This window comes from Manis javanica, chromosome 5 (genome assembly GCF_040802235.1).
Source record: "Manis javanica isolate MJ-LG chromosome 5, MJ_LKY, whole genome shotgun sequence".
Classification (NCBI taxonomy): domain Eukaryota; kingdom Metazoa; phylum Chordata; class Mammalia; order Pholidota; family Manidae; genus Manis; species Manis javanica.
The window spans coordinates 134,037,022-134,057,066 of record NC_133160.1 but is presented as its reverse complement, the minus strand read 5'-3'; the positions used below and the strand labels follow the sequence as shown (position 1 = coordinate 134,057,066).

General features: G+C 35.5%; 1 protein-coding gene across 8 annotated transcripts in view; it reads right to left on the bottom strand.

Annotated features, from left to right (window-relative positions):
- FRYL (FRY like transcription coactivator) overlaps nucleotides 1-20,045 on the bottom strand; it is a 295,909-nt gene that overhangs the window by 137,628 nt on the left and 138,236 nt on the right. For all 8 annotated transcript variants that reach the window (XM_073237639.1, XM_073237642.1, XM_073237641.1 and 5 more), the window contains one exon: nucleotides 12,746-12,945. In XM_073237639.1, coding sequence (XP_073093740.1) covers nucleotides 12,746-12,865 — 120 coding nt within the window. In that variant the 5' untranslated portion in view covers nucleotides 12,866-12,945. The remainder of the gene's footprint in view (nucleotides 1-12,745; nucleotides 12,946-20,045) is intronic.

Below are 20,045 nucleotides of genomic sequence, written 5' to 3'. Positions count from 1 at the left end.
AAAGAGAAGTGCAATAGCAGCACAAAAGATAGCACAATGTGTGGAAGAGGTTACCTACTAAAGAGGACTCTCAAATAATGCAAACGAGAAAGTAAACAGATTAATAATCTCCTTAGAACAGTATTTGGTAATACTTGCCAACATTTTTTGATGTATACATCCTTTGACCCAGCAAAAAATTCCACTCCTAAGTATTTATCTTACAGATATAGTCATGTATCTGCAAAATGATGTTTGAAAAGAATTTTCACTACAGTCTCATTTGGAAGAGCAAAGATTAGAAATAAAAGGCTACCTATATTAGGATGCATTTAGAGAATACCATGAAGACTTTTAAAAGAATGTCACAGCTACATACATATTAACATAGAAGACTCCTCTAGGCATAATCAGTACATACTATACACACATACACTCACATTAGCTGCTAAATATACAGAATACCTCTTTTTAAAAAAAAAGAAAGTTTGTAAGTAGGGAGAGAAAATTGGATACTTAGGAAAAGGGGTGAAGGTTGGGGGCTGGGAGTGGAAAGTTGTGTATAGATTTGTGCACTATTTGAACTTTCATGATGTCACAGGAGCCCACTTTATAAAGAAAGAGTATGTTGACGGTGAAATACAATACTTTCATGAAGTGAACTTTCAGTATGGTTGCTTCCTATTAATTAAAATGGTAATAAGAAAAGATTCTGTTTAGTGTTGCATCTTGCTTCAGGACACAACAGTACTGGAATTTTTTTTCCATCTGTCCTGTTAATTTATTTACTGAAAAAAAAAAAAAACACATACTGAGTTCCTACTACAAGCAAGCAGTGACCAAAGACGGTTTGGAGTAACTAATTGTGGAAAGCTTAGATCCTTTACACTTCAACCACTGGGTCCAGAGGGCATGCTGGATACTAAAGTCTCTCCACCGTCTCTCATCTGCATGAGCACTCACTCTTGCTTGTATGAAGAAATGCCTGAGAAAGCGTCAGTCTACATCACTGTCAAGTTAGCACAGGAAGGTTGTCATTGGTATATAAAGGTACCTACACCCATTAAAAAGCAAAAGAGTCAAAGATGGGTTATGATACTATGCTGCAGTAGGTTGAGAGAAATGGGGAGTAAAGAAAATCCTAGACGGATAAAAGTTTTGATGGGCATTGGACATTGTGATGACTTTATGTGTCAACTTGACTAAGCTACAGGATGCCCAGATATTTGGTCAAACATTATTCTGTAACGGTATTTCTGGGATGAGATTAGCATTTAAAGTAGTAGAACTAAATAAATCAGACTGTTCTATCTAAATGGGAGGGGCCCATTTAATCAGCTGAAGGCCTGAAAAGAACAAAAAGGCTGATCCACTCGAATAAGAAGGAACTCCTCCACCCTGCCGGCACTCAGCTCGGGCTTCAGCCTAGACCTGCCTTTTTTCCTATCTCAAAGTGAAACATTAGCTCTTTTTGGTTCTCAAGCTGGCTGGCTTTCAGACTGGAATTTCCACCATCAGCTCTCCTGGGTCCCCAGCTTGCCCACTGAAGATCCTGGGACTTCTTAGCCTCCATGTTCATGTGAGTCAATTCCTTATACTAAATCTCTTTGTATATACACACACACACACGTTATTGGTTCTGTTTCTCTAGAGAATCCCAGCTACAACAGACATCATTTCAGATTTAACTTCCTCTCTGATTCAAGAAAGATATGTCCCAGAGAAAAAAATGTGTCCACATTTACAAAAGGTATATAGAAGGACATTCACTATAAACAGTAAAAAACGAGAAGCAACATCAATGTACAATGGGGAGTTTGGGTACAAAAACCACAGTGTATCCAAATAGTAGACTATTACATAGCTGGTAAAATCACAGGTAGAACTAAATTACAGATTGGGAAAATGTTCTCAATGTATTAATTAAGTTAGAGAAGAATAGATAAAATTCTCACAAAAAGATGAAATATAGGGTAGAGGAGGAGGAGGATAAAGGGGCATAATAATTTGCAATCACAATGTAAGTTGGTCCTGGGGACAATAGTACAGCATGGAAAATACAGTTAATGACTCTATAACATCTTATGTCGATAACAGTGACCACACTAGAGGGGGTGAGGAATTAATAATATGGATAATTGTTAAACCACTGTGTTGTATATTTGAAATGCACATAAAATTGTATAACGATACTTTAATTAAAAAAGAGAGAGATAAGATACATATGGTGGTATATACATATAAGTAAATTTAAAGCACTAGAAATATATACACCACACACTAACAAGAAGGATTATAGGTTGTTTTGTGGTTGTTCCATTATTAGCTAATTTTATTTTCTGAATTTTCCACAAAGAATGCAGATTATTTCATCTCATTCTTAAACTTGAGGCCTGCTGTTACTTAATTACAGAACTAAGACAATATAAGTACAAAAACTACAGTTATACAGGTGTTTTAAAATGTGAGAATAACAATATAAACAAAATTCATGAGGCACAGAGAAGTGAGGTGATTACATTTCATTATTTTCAAATCTAATTGTTTTCAAACAACAATAAATGTATGGTTGCATGTATATGTTTGTACTTTAAAGATCTCTTAAGAACTATTCTCTGGGAGATTCAAGATGGCGGCGTGAGAGGTGAGACAGAGAATTCCACCCAAAACCACATATAGTGTAAAAATACAGTTAATACATCTATCCCTAAAACAGCAACAGGAAAGAAGGCTGCACCAGACTGCACACAGACCTCAGGAACAGAGCAGACCTCAGGAAACAGGGTAACATATGAAAGCCTTGATCTGGTGGGAAGCAAGCTCTTCCCCCACCTCAGCTCAGGGGCGGGAGGAAAAGAAATGGAGCAGGGAGCTGGTGGAAGCCTAAGACTGCTGAACACCAAGCCCTGGAGGTCTGCTTTGGAGCACAAACCTACATTGTGTGGTGCTCTAGAGGTTGGTGGGGTTGGGGAGCTGGGACAGGCAAAGTGCTTGAGAGACTGAGATTCCAGCTGTGTGTGGAGGATGGGGATTCACATTAGGCCACTCTGGGACAAAGATAAGGCAGGCAGTCTGAGAGGCTTCCTAGCAGAGAGGGGGCTGCTGAAGGAGCAGATTTGCATGGAGCTTGCTGTACAGGAGAAGGGATAAGGGGACAAGGTTGTCTGGATGCACTGTGCCCAGCAGGTTGGGAACTTTCAGGAGCTTCAGACACTCCATCCCTCTGGCAGCCCACTCAGCTCCGAGGCCCCCCACTGTGACACGCAGCCTGCCGAGCCTTCCTCCTGGCCTTCCAGCACTTGATTGTAAACCGGCAGTCACTGCGCTGGCATCAGGCCAGTCAGAGGGAGGCCCCGCCTACAACAGCTAGACACTCCAAGCACAGAGGCTTACACCTGTGTGCTCTGCCCACTGGCTCTAATACTGGAGACAGACACTGCAGCCAGGAATCAGGAAAACAACTCTTTCCTCCCCGGCACCAGCGCTGCTCCCCTACGACCCCCAACCTCACACTAGGGGCTGAGCAGCTCCAGAGACTGGAGCTTCTGGGCACTACAGGGCACCACATAGAATTATGAAATGTCAAAGGAACCTGGTTCAGACCAAAATCTCACAAACCCCAGAAAAAGGGCCAAATGAAACTGAACTCACCAATCTTCCTGAAAGAGAGTTCAAAATAAAAATCATAAAGATGCTCATGGAGGTACAGAAAAATATTCAAGAACTGAGGGACAAATTTAAGATGGAGATTCAATCATTAAGAAATTCCATATCTGAAATTAAACATATAATGGTGGGGTTTAAAAGCAGTTTAGATGTAGTAGAAGAGACAGTAAATGGAAGAGAAATTAGAGAAGAGGAATACAAAGAAACTGAGACACAGAGAAAAAAGGATCTCTAAGAATGAAAGAATATTGACAGAACTGTGTGACCAATCCAAATAGAACAATATCCACATTATAGGGATACAAGAAGAAGAAGAGAGAAAAAGGGACAGAAAGTGTCATTGAGGAGGTAACTGCTGAAAACTTCCCCAACTTGGGGAAGGAGATAGTCTCTCAAACCATGGAGGTGCACAGATCTCCCAACACAAGGGACCCAAGGAAGACAACATTAAGACATATAATAATTAAAATGACAAAGATTAAGGATAAGGACAGACTTTTAAAAGCAGCTAGAGAGAGAAAAAAGATTACATACAAAGGAAAACCCATCAGGCTATCATCAGATTTCTCAACAGAAACCTTACAGGCCAGAAGGGAGTAGCATGATATATTTAATGCAATGAAGCAGAAGGGCCTCGAATCAAGAATACTCTACCTGGAAAGGTTATCATTTAAATGTGAAGGAGGGATTAAACAATTTTCAGATAAGCAAAAGCTGACAGAATTTACCTCCCACAAACCACCTCTACAGTGCATTTTTAGGGACTGCTATAGATGGAGGCATTTCTAAGGCTAAATAGATGTCACCAGGGGAAATAAAACCATAGCAAAGTAGAACAATTAATTACTAAGCAGATGCAAAATCAAATCAACTACCCCAAAAGTCAATCAAGGGATAGACAAAGAGTACAGAATATGATATCTAACATATAAAGAACGGAGGAGGAAGAAAAAGGAGGAAAAAAAGATCCTTTAGGTTGTGTTTATAATAGCATACAAAGGAGTTAAATTAGAGTTAGACAGTAAGGGAATTACCCTTGAACCTTTGGTAACCATGAAGCTAAAGCCTGCTATGGCAGTAAGTACATACCTATCTATAATCACTTTAAATGCAAATGGACTGTATGCACCAACCCAAAGACATAGAGTCACTGAATGGATAAAAAAACAAGACCTGTCTATATGCTGCCTACAAGAGACTCACTTCAAACCCAAAGACATATATAGACTGAAAGTAGAGGGATGGAAAAAAGATATTACATGCAACTAATAGGGAGAAAAAAGCAGGAGTTGCAGTACTTGTATCAGACAAATTAGACTTCAAAACAAAGAAAGTCAGAAGAGACAAGGAAGGACATTACATAAATGATAAAGGAGTCAGTCAAACAAGAGGATATAGCTATTATAAATATCTATGCACCCAATACAGGAGCACCTACATATGTGAAACAAATACTAACAGAATTAAAGGGGGAAAGAGAATGCAATGCATTCATTTTAGGAGAGTTCAACGCACCACTCACTCCAAAGGAGAGATCAACCAGACAGAAAATAAGTAAAGAGACAGAGGCACTGAACAATGTATTTGAACAGATGGACCTAACGGACATCTACAGAACACTTCATCCAATACCAACAGGATACACATTCTTCTCAAGTACACATGGAACATTTTCAAGAATAGATCATATACTAGGCCACAATAAGGACCTCAGTAAATTCAGAAAGATTGAAATTGTACCAACCAGCTTCTCAGATCACAAAGGTATGAAACTGGAAATAAATTACACAAAGAAAATGAAAAAGCCCACAAACACATGGAAGCTTAATAACATGCTCTAAATAATCAATGGATCAAGGACCAAATAAATACACAGATCAAGCAATATATAGAGACAAATGACAACAATAATTCAACACCGCAAAAATCTGTGGGATGCAGTGAAGGTCATGCTAAGAGGGAAGTATACTGCAATATAAACCTACACTTTGGTAATTATCTTGCAGAGCAGGTCTTGTATCTCTAAAACCAAACTACACACCATTTACATGCAACATGATGATGATTCTGCACAATAATATATATGCCCAGTTAACTAGTTCTAAAATTTAATCAAAACAGTAAGTCCCAAAACAAGTCCCAAAGAATACTGTTTCTAAAAGATTCTAAAAGTCTGAAAAATACTGAGCTAAAATGGCCTTTACTATCTTAATGTGTAGTACCCTGTATATCAAAGACAGGAACTTGGGGGAGACAATAAGCGTTTTTTCCCCAACTTACTTATTTAATCCCCATTTTTACTCTAAAAGTCTTCAGTAATATTTTCAGGAATGTTGAACTAAGTGGCTTATTACTCAACAGCATGTTTATACAATAAAGTAATGGCCAAGCAGAATGAAAGAAAGCAATAACCTTTTTGGAAACACGTATATTGTTGTTTTATAACTTAACACTTAAATATGTATCAATATTTATATATAATATCTACAAACATAATATTTATATTAATATTTATATATATTATCATGCTATATATGTTGCACTTAATATTTTTTATTTTCCCCACAAACTCACATCTCCTCAAAGATTTCTGAAGATCTGACATCTCACAAAAACTTTCCCTAAACCTGGACTATTTTTTTCCAGAGTGAGAACTCAGAAATGACTTTGAACACAAAAGGATATTCAGATATTCACATTACTATAAGTTCAAGAACATGAAAAAAGTGTACTGCACTAAATATAAATTACTAATCAAGGGCTTTGTATAAACCTCTCTGTTTGACTATAGCACAGTTAAAGATGCCCTAATCATGGTCTTTTGATAGGAAATTTTGAAAAGATAAACCATTAAAAAATATGCCTATAGTGTATTCAACCCATTATCACAACTAAAAAGAATACAAATTATTCTCTATATTCACATATACATGAACACAAAGAGTTTGGTACAAGAATGTTTACTACAGCCATTTATTTTTCCAAATGTAGCCCAAACTGAGGTAATCCCAAACTACTTATCAATATAGAATAACTAAAAAAAAATTTATGGAACGTTCTTTTATTGAAATAATATTCAACTATTAGAAGTAATGAGGCAAATTTATGTGGGCTAACAACAATTTCCGATTTACATATTAAAATAAAAACATCTAGGTATGTATATATATACAAAAATCTCCCATTTTTGTTCTTATGAACAGGTGGCAGGTACTCCAGAGATGGTAAGTAATAGACATGAAAAATGACAGACCAAAAACTGTGGACAGTGATGATCTTGATCCAGAATGGAAGGTTAGTCATTACTTTTATTATATAACCTTTGGAACTATTTCCACTTTTTGTAATGTCATTAATATAAAACATTAATCATGGTTCTAAAGCTCACAATCCTTTCTATTTTAATTGGATTCTTAAGTACATATGTATAGTATACCAAAGCAACATGTAGCTGCCAGGGACAGCAAGAGAGCTTATTGAAAAGACTTTGATGGCGTAACAATAATACTGAAATATTTCAATGATTTGCAATTAAGTAACGTAGACTGAACACACACATAGCCTCCATTGTCCCTAAACCATCAGGACAAGAATAAAAGGATTTTTTTAAGGCTTAAAATGAAAAGGTAGAGAGAATGAGAGAGGTAAACAGATAAAGAGCATAACTAATGTATCTCACCGAACAACACCAAGTCCTAAATAGGCCAGGGGAAAAGTCAGACACCTTTTCATTCATGCACCCATTCACTCGTTCATCTGACTTATTTACTGAGTGTACAGTATGCCAGGCACAGATCTAGGCTCCAGACATTTAGTCATGAATGAGATGGAAAACAATTCCCATCCTCATGGAGCTAAGGTCTAATGAGAGAGCAAAGAAAATATATATTACCTTAGACTTTAGGATAGGAGGCTGGAATGGGGGTTGAGAGAATGACCACTAAGATGACATTTGAACTGTATGTAATCAGGGAAAGTGAGTGAGTTTATCATTCAGAGGGAAGGCAAGATAATCCAGCCAATACATTAGAACTCCCAAAAGGCTCATAAATTGGAGAACTTGGTCCTCTGAAAGTGTGGGTGAAGATGAAGTTCAAGATATGAGCACTGGTTGAACGATTATTTTAAAAACACTGAGACCCTCCCTTTCATTCCCTTCACCCACTCTGCTTAGCAGGTTGACACGTTACCCACAGAAGAACTGTCCTAAGGAAAGGGCAAGACAGAAACGCTGACTAAGGGATATCACAGTTGAAGACGAGGTATAATGAAGACAGGGAGCTTAAGTAGAAAATGTATATACCAAATATCAAAAACCAGTTATTTTCTGGTGGCAGAAATCCCCAGAATGGTAGCAGCTAAGCCCAAACCCCCCCATTCAGGGTACTAGAGGAGCCTTCTCTGAGGACTCTGAAGAATCCCAGAAAATATCTGACATTGATGTCTCAGATGATCTCAGAGTGAAGACCACAGGCTTCCAATCAGCTGCTTAGTGCCTCGACCATAAAACATAAAATGTTACAATAAACGGTTAAGGGGAAGGCAATACTTTTAGAGGAAATAAGAGATAGTATAGAGAAATCAAAGTATGTGCTTTCTTTTTAATATTCTAAAAAAAGTGGTAGAAATTGCAGTGTTGTGAAAATGTCAGGCCTCAACCAAACACATAAAGTCTAAATCAGTAGGTGACTGGTTAAAACCTTCTTTTCTAGTTCCTGGCAATGTAAAAGATTAATAGAGAAGCTTGGGTGTGCCTGGATCAATACCCGGGATTGATCCACTTCCTTTTGGGAAGAAAGAAACCTAAGGTATTGGATTGTATACTTTGCAAGCTATAATTTCAATCAGTGATTGTCCTTCCTTCTTGAATCTTCCTTCTAAAATAAAAATGAAATTGTGGCTAAAAATCAAGCTCAGCTAATCTTCATATCTTTTGGCCTCCTTAACCTCTTTTTATTATGGATTCTTATAATAGAATGAAAAGGAAAATTTTCTCATTTTAGTGGTGAATTAAATTCTTTCAGCAAAAGCCATTCACACTGGTGTTTCTAAGTTTCCATGTGACCTACTGTCCAACTGACCATAAGACATACTAGCCTCCTTATATATAACAATACATGAATGCTATTGTCTTTAAAGTGACCCTGCAAAAGTCTCATACCAGGACTCAAGATGAGTCTTCTTGGATGGTTTTTACTACTGAAAAGGGTGCAGAATACATTTCAAAAGAAATAAAATCACGATAAACACATCTGAAGCTATGATCTACACATTACAACAACAGAATATTAAATGTATCTTCATTATCTAATCTTGATGAGTGGTAGACAAAAACAATCTACTCAGACTTGGCCATAAATGAAACAAAGCTGGCAGAGATCTGATTCAGATAAGAATTTATGCTGGTATATAGAATACAGGGGCTAAAATCTGTAAAATATGATGGGGATGTTCCCAGCCGTGTCCCTGGAAATTCTCGTTGTATGTCAGGAAGAGTAAGCAGGAACTCCTATTCACAGTGTGATGGGGTAGAAACACCTAAAGATGGTTGCTGATTTATGATTATTTAACTTAAAATTTTCAACTTTAAGATGGTGGGAAAGCGATTATGCTTTCAGTAGAAACTGTACAGTCAATTTTGAATGTTGGTCTTTTTCCAGGCTGGAGATTATGCGGTATGATCCTTGCTTCAGCAGCAGTGAGCTGCACCTCCCAGTCAGCCCCGCAATCACAAGGTAAACAACTGATACACTTAGAACCATTCTATATCCACACTGCCATCCTGTTTTTGACTTTTGTACAATATTCAATAAATTACATGAGATATTCAATACTTTATTGTAAAACAGATTTGGTGGTAGATGATTTTGCCCAACTGTAGACTAAATGTGAATGTTCTGAGCATGTTTTAAGGTAGGCTTAGCTAAGCTATCATGTTTGGTATGTTAGGTGTATAAAATTCATTTTTGACTTAGGTATTTTCAACTTAGGGTTTACCAGGATGTAAATCCACCATAAGTCGAGGAAGATCTATATTATCTGATGGAATCCTCACTACTATTCCCTATAATTTTTTGATCTCAGATTATACAACAGATGTCTCTGAAGTTAGTTACTAAATGAAAAAATAAAGTATATCAGCATCAGACTATTCTGAAAGAACTATTAAAAACTCTGGCTAGAACAATGACCTTATGTTTTGTTAGAATACAAAGGGCATATACCGCAGCTATGCTTTAAAGGCTAAAGTTAATTGAAAATACAAATCTCTACCAAGCACCTTCTATTTTATTCTAGATCAATAAAAAGTGAGCAAGATTTTTAAAGCAGAAAGGTCATAATATTTGTATTTTGAATGAAGTACATCTGGTGAGAACAAGGAAAAATTAAAGGCAATGGGTCACTTTTTAACCAGTAAGAAAGCTACTGCATTGGCCTGAAATATGACAGAACCTGACCCTGAGCTGGACATTAACAACAGCATTGCAAGAAAAAGGAAGGAGAAAGATACCAAGTCACTTTTTTATAGATTCAGTTGAATTAGGCAATTTCACCCACATTTTCTTTTAATGCTTTTTACTCAAGACCTTTATATTTTAAGATTAAAAGTACTGTAAGAATATATAATAATTGAGACGTAACACGGACAGATCACATGGTGCTGTTTATAAAACATTTTACAAAATCTGTAAAGTGTTTTTAAAAGGTCCTGTGCAAGTTGAAAATTACTGAAGCTAGGCAGTGGGTCCTGAGGGTTCATTATAATATTACCTCTACTTTTATCAATATTTGAAAATTTTCATAAACATTTTTTTCTTTTTCCAGGTTTGAGACATAACTGACAAAATTAAATTTAAAGTGCACAATGTGATGATTTGATATATGCATACATTTGATATATGCATAAAAGGATTCCTACCATCTAGTTAATTAATACACCCATCATCACACATATTTATCTTTTTATCTGAGGGGGTGAGAACCCTTACATTCTACTCTCTTAACAAATTTCAATTATACAATACAGTATCATCAACTATAGTCACCATGTTCCACAAACATTTTTTAAATGTATATACTTTTTAAAGTGGTTCCCTTTCTTACTGTATACTGTGGAAGTAGGCTAGTGTAGCATTCTGTCATGTAAGTCATAGGCCGTTGATGAAGAAAATAACACTGTATAGATTAATCACATTTATAATCAAACTTTATAATCATTAATTCACATCTACAAGTTCTTGTAATCTTACTTCTAAAATGGAATTTTATATTACATAAATGCTATAAAACAGATATACAATGTCAAAAAAAATCATTAATTTGTTATGCAGACAGCAACCATGGCATGATTTATTTGAATATAGTGAGCTGCACATTTTGGAAATATATGTTCTGGTTAATGATCTTCTACATATTTATTAGATCTTAAAGACATGATTTCTAGATGCTTTCCTCAGAGTAGCTGCCTTTCTCACTTAATGATCTGAAAGAAATTCAGGCATGCATGGAACCCACTCACATACCTTCACAATCAGCAATGCTAAGACCTGCTTCACTAAGAAAATTAGGAACACAAAACTGTACCTCCTTCAACTTCCCTCCTGTCCTATCTTACCACCTGTTCTCTCTTCTGTTCCTCTCCTCTCTTCCTTCAGAGGAAACATAGCAGGCTAAGTAAGCATGCAGCTTCTGAGGCTATTATTGTGCTAACTCCTTGTTCTGCCACGTTCTGCCTCGTTCTGAAGCTTTGGGCTTCAGACACGTAACAAACCCTCAGAGTCTCAAACTGGTGGTGAACACCTATCCCTAACCCAGCTGTGTAAGGAGTAAATAAATTTTAGTTGTTACATCCTCCACCTCCATTTTCATGACAATCAACCTACTTCTAAGTATATCACAGTCTCCATATGGCACATACCCACTGCCTTCAAACCCAGAGTTACTTCCTAAAGTTCTATCATCCTAATAAAACTGTTGTCAGGCTGCTGACTTACCAAACCCAACCACCTCCTCTCTCAGTGCTCAGTGTACTCCGCCTCTCTCTACTACTTAACAGTAACAACATTATTCTATATTCTCTTTCCCTTGATACCATCATCTGCCCTTCTGACCACCATCTCTTGTGAGTTCTCCAAAAGAGTCTCCAGCTATGATCAAATCATCCCACATGGTTTAGATCACTAGTATCTGAAGCTTAACGTATGTGAAGAATATTTATCTTCTACACCTCTAGCCCAATAATAAAGTGTTCTTTACCTAGATAAATACATTACCACCTTTTCCAACACTTCAAAGAACCTTTAACCTTCACTCTCACTCAAAATACCTACTCCAATTTAATTATGTCAGGTTCTGCTTGACAAAACTACTTCCATTATTTACCTTACATTCTTCTGCAACCACTTCTACTGTTAATGTCCTAATTCAAGACTCTCTTCATTCCAGCCTGAATTACATGCAATAGCTAAACATTCTTTCCCTCAAATCTCTCCTCTCTCTCATTATCCAACCACTATGTTATGTATAAGAGCCTTCACAACTCTTCAGAATCTGACTCAAACGTCTGTTTTCAGTCCTTTCTTTCTTCTTCCTCACCAAAAGCTCTAATCACATGGGGCTCCTCACATTCTTTAAGTATGCTTCTTGTACTATATATACATTGAAAACAACTTGACTTGTTTAAGTTTGGCTACTGCTTTATCATCAACTTGCAGAATATTCCAGATTTTCCTTAATTTTCTCTTATGTTTTATCTGTATCAACTACTACCATTGGTGAAGTCCATGTTTCCTTTTTGATGACCTGCAGTAACTTATCAAAGTGGGTTTTTAAGTCATTACAGCTTTCTTGATCACTTTACTACTAACCTATCCCCTTTAAAAACTTTTTTTTAAGAGCAGTTTTAGGTCCATAGCAAAACTGAGTGGAATCAATATAATTTCAGTATGTCAGAGAGTTGGAATTTTATGTATGTAGCCTTCTCAGATTGGCTTCCTTTAATATTTTTTTCAAATATACTATTTCCATTGGGAAATTATATTATAATGGTTAATAGAAAAGTCAAGAAAATATTTCTGATTTATAGGTCAGCTCTACTCACCAAGGGTTCAGCCATTACAACTTCAATTTTCTTTTCAGCTTGAACAGCAAATTCTGCAAAGAGGCTCTTGATGACATATTCACCAGGCTTGACATCTGGGTCAATCGTAATGCTTGACATGATGATACTCTTGTTTCCCAAAGTGGAATGAAAGCTTGAAGAAGCGCAATACTTACTCACTTTGCTGACTGGAGCTGAAGCTAAAATAAAAGAAACAAAAGAACTCTACTTTAATGATCAACTCAATGAGGCCTACCACTTCCACCCTATTTAATAGGCATCCTGCCCCTTACCCCCCCATTCAGATCTCCCAACCTATATTACCATACTCTATTTTTGTCTATTATACTTGCCACCTCCTAGCATATAGCCCAACAAAACGATGACTCAGATATGTATTGTTTATTATGTACTGTTTTTCTCTGTATCCTATTTTAATGTGAATCCTATAAGAATAGGGATTCTCTTTTGTCTTTTTTGTTCATTGATAAATCCCAAGTGCGTAGAACAATGCCTAGCATATACAAGGTATATAATAAATACATAGTGAATTAATGAATGAATTCTAAACAAAGTCATGTACCATGAAGGAAATAAAACAAATGTGAATAAATGAAACAGTGACCAGTTAGGGGATTGAAAGATACTACATTGGAGGAGAGCTTGTGCAGGAAAGGCTTCCCTGAAGAAGCATTTGAACTTAAATCTAGATCGTGAAAAAGAGGCAGCAAGGCAAAGGACCAGGAACAGAGAGCACAAAGTTGAGTGTGCACATTAAACAAAAAGAAGACCAGTGTGGTTGGAGCTCAAGGGAGGAAGCAGGGGTGGAGGACAATGTGAGACAAGGTCAGAATCATTCGCCTGAGATCAAAGTTTTAGAACTTTTAAGGGAAATTAGATTTTATTCTAAATACAGTTAAAACTCAGTGAAAAGTATTATCTTGGAGATAAGAGGATCTGGCTTCTCTTTAAAAGATCCTTCTGGTTCCTCCAGTGAATGGACTGGAAGAGGCAAAGGGAACATCAAGAAACCATTAGAGAAATCCAAGTGAGATGGGCAAAGAGGAAGACACTGACACAGGAGAAAGGAAAAGGATTGCTATCAAGGTGAACAAAAGCAATCAGAATGATTCATAGGGTTTTGTTCTAATCACTCACGGAATAGTAGAGCCATTTCCTCAGATAAGGATGACACGGTGTCAGGCAAATAGGACACTGTGGCACAAAAGAGCACACACCACTGCTTGCTTTTTTATATTCACAGATTTTGTTCTCTTGACTGCCTGGGCAATCTACCTGGCTTTCTATGTAGTTTATCCAGTCACCTTGATCTTCCAGCCTGCTGCATAACACAGACCCTTCCATTTTCTAACTTTGCTTCTGCATCCTCTTTGGCCTAGAATACTCATGAAGAACCTGCAAATTTGTACATCTCTATATCTCAACCTGATTTCCAAATATTGCCCTTTCATATGCTATCCGAGAAGTAAACCCTGCCTTGAAAAAGGAAGCAGAATACAATTATTCAAACACCGAATTTCTATTTGTATGTGTGTGCGTAACTAAAGAACAAATTTATTCTAAATAGTTACACTCCAGACTCATAAGGCACTGTCTGTCAACTAAAAAAAAATCTACTTTACCAAACATGGTATGTCAGAGTAACCTGTGATACATATGCATACATGCACACACATATATAAGGGTGACCCAAAAGAAAGTTCTAGATAGTAATCAAAGTCAGGTTATGGCAGTAAGATCAGGAAAAAGAATTTGCAAATTAAAAAGTATGTATTTTTTTAAAAGACAGAACTTTCAAATGCTTAGCTTTCTTTCACACCCTATTCATTCTCTTTACTTATTTTACATCTGTATTTACTTATTTTACACAGAATAATTTCCTCCAAGGTTAAGATTAAAAGTTATGTTTATATACTAAAAATGACATATACATATGTAAAATAATAATCCAGAGAATATAAAAAACTGTTAATATTGCACCTAAAATATTTTTTGTATCACATCAAATCAAAATACAGCATGTATTGTATTCTAGTACCAAAATTATATAAGAACAATTCAAAACAAAAATTCACAGAGCTTTGAAAACAGTACACACTATTATTTTAAACAATGACCTATTTGTTTACTCTGTTTCATGATCCAACATTGTGTATTATAAAGGAGAGAATCTGTTAACAAATGTCACTGTGAAAAAAGATGATCTTAAACTTTAAAAATATATTTTGGATTTTTAAGTGTACTCTGTATCTGAATATAATAAAATGATTAGGCAATTATAAAACAGTAAAAACAAAAACAAAAAACACTACTCACATAGTTTCTAGAATTTTAATTTACATTTTAGAAATAAAAATGAGGAAATATTCTCAAGATTTTAACTTATGTAGCAGATACAAAATATAACTTTTCTTCTAATTAAGATTCATAAGATCATAACAGAGCTACAAAGTTTCTTTGGCATTAACTTTACAATAAATGTAACTAATTAAGAAGCCTTCTATCAGACCTAATTACTTAAATTATAGACTTCAATGATGTATAAAATTTTTAAATGACAATTAGGCCTTCAAACAGTCTCATCAAAAAAGAAAAAAATTAGCAGAAGTGATCCCTCAAATAAGTTGCCTTTAATATTTTTTGCCTCCTAAAATGCATAACATAAATTAACCTAAAAAACACTCTTTTAAGAAATTTGCCAAAAAGCCAAAAATTTTAGGAAAAACCTATTTATTTTCCAAAAAGATTTTACAAATATTTTATCTTACAAATATCTGCATTATCATCTAAAATAAAAATACGTCAAGTATGAAAAATATTTAAATCAAATAAATTTATTTATTCAATTGTACTTATTATTTTTTAAATCCCTGTTGACTTTATTAATACCAAAAAGTAACACTTAACAGATCTGCTGTTTGAAATTTCAGATACAAAACAATCTAATGTTAATAATATGAGATTGGCAAAGTTAATTATTTGAATAATATAATAAGCAGAATGCTGTAGAGACAACTGAAAAAGTGACACTACCCAAAAATACTGAATGGCACAGGAAAATGTTCAACATACAGAGTTAAGTGAAAACAGGACATAAGACAGTATGTATAAAAACCAAAATAAAATTAAAAGGCAAGAAAAAATATTTGCAACGTAGAATAAATACAGTTAATCACTTTTATCTTCATCCACAAAGCTCTAATGAAATCAGTTGAGACCCACATCCCCAAAATGAAAACTGAACAGAAGACATGAACAAACAAGCCACAAAAGATAAACTAGAGGGGTAATAAACATGAAGTAATATTTAACCTTAATAATATTTTTAAAACATAAAAATTAGACCTTAATTTTTATCTATCTGTGTGCTCCCCTCCCCGCAACTGTGTATTTCACTATAATGTTCAGCTTTGGTGGAAGTATGTGGATCTTTCTCACATTCTGCTAACAGTTAAGAAACAGGGGGGATCACTTCACACAAGGTAAGGTGGGTAGTTTCCACTTCATTAGATTAATTTGATACCACTGGACTGCCTGAGTTAAATATATTATAATGTTAAATAGTAATAGTTCTCTAGATGCTACTATAATTTGTTTTTAATCTGTGTAAGCCTATGAGAGAATAAAGATGCAACTGTTAAGAGTGTAATTCTCAAGAACACAATTCAAGCACTGAATTATAAATTGTAAAAATCCAATGTCATATCAAACATCCCTGGACTATCAAACTACTACTAATAATAAAGCAAGACCTGAATACTTAAGATATGGGAATTGAATGCCAGCATGTCTATGCTTTATGTATTCGTACATAATGTACAAATAAAAAAATAAAATATGGCATTTTTAGATAGCTTACTCTCTATATAGCACTGAACTTAATAGCATACTTAATAAAATAATTACTATCTTTTTCAAGTTCATAAGACTACTATACCCTTATAAAATATGTCTAAATTCAGTCAAGGAGAAAAGACAAGTAACCCCTACAGTGATGGATGTTTGGTTTCATCATTTTATAGCAGCCTCTTTTTCCTCTGCCTCTACTATATGTTTAGGCACAGTACTCTGCACAGTAATTTCCCTCAAAATACAGAGTGATTCTCAACAATGCTGATATTTCAAATAAGGATGGTAGGAGCTGGCAGACATGATTTCACAGCAGAGTCTGTGAAAGCTGCCTGCAACTTCCTCACCCCTAAAAGTGGTGTCTTTAAGGATAAAAATTCCTACTTTATAGTCACAAACTTATATATATGTATGTATGTGCATATCAATGCATATGTGTAAGTATAAATTTATATAATTCAAAAATTATAACAAAGCAATAAAGTTCCATATATTTGCTTACTATTACAAAAATTACTACTTATATTGGCTAACAATAAAATTTTGATGATAACCTAAGAAAGAAATGGTATAAAGTAAATGGCCTCAGAATAAGAACGAATACAAAAACTTTCTGAATTTAAAAAGCAAAAGCAAAATTCTTAGTTTAAAAAGCAAGCCTATCCCAGCAAATTATTTTGTGGCTATCAACAAACTGATTTAGGAAAAGATACTCCACATCATATGTCTTCAGGGAAATAAATTAAAACAAGAGATACCAACCACTACACATGCATTCTAATGGCCAGAATCTGAACACTGGCAACACAAAATGCTGGTGAGGATACAGAACAGCAGGAGCTGTCATTCATCGCTGGTGGGAATGCAAAATGCTACAGCTACTTTGGAAGACAGTTTGGAGGTCTCTTATAAAACTAACCATACTCACAGACACTCTCCAAAGAAGAAATTCAAATGGCCAACAGGCACATGAAAAGATGCTCCACATCACTAATTATCAAGGAAATGCAAATTAAAACCACAATGAGATATCACCTCACACCAGTTAGGATGGCCAACATAGAAGAGACTGGGAACAACAAATGCTGGTGAGGATGTGAAGAAAGGGAACCCTCCTACACTGCTGGTGGGAAAGTGAAGTAGTTCAATGTAAAGGAGTGGAAAGCAATATGGAGGTTCCTCAAAAAACTAAAAATAGAAATACCATTTGACTCGGGAACTCCACTCCTATGAATTTACTCAAAGAAAACAACTTCTCAGATTCAAAAAGACATATGCACCCCTATGTTTATTATAGCACTATATAAATTAGCCAAGATATGGAAGCAACCTAAGTATCCATCAGTAGACGAATGGATGAAGAAGATGTGGTACACAAACACAATGGAATACTATTCAGCCTTAAGAAAGAAACAAATCCTACCATTTCCAACAACATGGATAGAGCTAGAGGGTATTATGCTCAGTGAAATAAGTCAAGCAGAGAAAGACAAATTAATTCTTAAAAGCTTTAGAAAAGCAAAATTGAAGGAACAAAATAGCGGCAGACTCACAGACTTCAAGAAGTGACTAGCAGTTACCAAAGGGGAGGGGTAGGGAAGGCCAGGTGGGGAGGGAGGGAGAAGGGGATTGCGGGGTATCTTGATTGGTACATATGGTGTGTGTGGGGTCACAAGGAAGGCAGTGTACCTCAGAGAAGACAAGTAGGGACTCTGTGGCATCTTACTACACTGATGGACAGTGACTATAATGGGGTATGGGGGGGACTAGATAATAAGGGGGAATGTAATAACCACATTGTTTTTCTTGTGAAACCTTCATAAGAATGTGTATCAGTGATACCATAATAAAAAATAATAATAAAATAAAATAAAATGTGCATGGGCCTACGAGTCAGGATACAAGGGCCGTAGGCTTGATTTGGCTACTCAGTATCATAAACTTGGTCAAATTACTTATTCTCTAAAAGCGTTTGTTTTCCTTCTAGAAAATGAATGAGTTGAATAACATCTCATCCATGGGTATGCATCAGAAGGAACAAGACAATTGTTTTCCTTTTGTTCCCCTCTCCTCCTCCTCATAAAAATACTCACTGCCAGTGAAAAAGCTACTGTGGCAAACTTGTCTCCTCTGGCTAAACTTGAGCCTGGAGTTCAGCATAGGAGAGGCCTGAAGTGAAAAATCTGAACCCCAGAATCCTGCAGGACCTCACCTGGCACAGGAAGGATCTCACCTAGACCAGGGCATGAGGGAGGTAAACAACTGCACATAGATGGGCTGCCATCTTTGACTTCTGAGAAGCTGAGCAGAATCTAAATAGATTGGCTGAATCCTCTATACACCTGAGGCTGAAAGGATGGGAGAAGACAAGGATCTTAAAAAGACAACAGAAAAGACAACGTAAAAGATGCTCACAGAGGTTGAGACTGCTTTCCCTTCTGTAACTCTTGGGACTACACTTTAAAATACTGCAGTCATATGGCCCACACTCAATTAGTAAACAAAGAAATGTTAACTGCACAATACTGATATCCAGTAGCCAGAGACAAAGAAAATAAGAATATTTCCCAACACCAGCCACAAATATCACTCGAAGTTTCAAAACACTAAACCTATTTCAACTAAAAACAGAAACTAAACAAAGATGTTGATTCTTGCCTTATTAATCAACACTATCATGGAAGTTACAGGATAGTATAAGTAAATGCAATCAATCATTGTCACAAATATTGCAAAGAAGACATAAAACTTTCTCTATTACCTAGCATTAGTCACCTAGAAATGAAAATCAATGATAATCTTCTACCCACAAATATAAAATAGGTGATTTAATAAGAAAAGCATAGGATTTACACAGAGGAAAGTACAAGAATTTCTTAAAGGACACAAAAGATTTGAACAAATGTTCAGACATATTTGTCAAAGGGAGCATTTGTTATTTTAAGTGTCAATTCTTACAAAATTAACATATTAGTACAATTCCAATTAAGACTTCAACACTATTTTGTTTAGATGGTACTTGATGAAACTATCTTAAGAGGATAGAGGAATAAATACCTAGGGAAAGCTAAAAAAATTATTTCAAAAAATACAAAGAATATTTCCTAAATCAGAAGACAACTATAATGAGAATATATTGTAACTATAAATGAAACACTATATCAAAACATAACTATATCAGAATATAACAGTAATCAACTCAGTAAACATAAGATAAATCAGACTAGTATAAAAGATTAGAGAACACCCCAAATCCAAGTAAGAATACTAACATGGACAAATCAGAGGGAAGGGAATGATTTATTTAGCAATAATGTTGGGATATCTGGCTATTTATCTGAAAAAAAAATAATATACTACATTCAAAAACTAAAGTTCAGATGGACATGAAGTTGAAAATTAATTCTTAAAAGCTTTAGAAAAAAGTTTA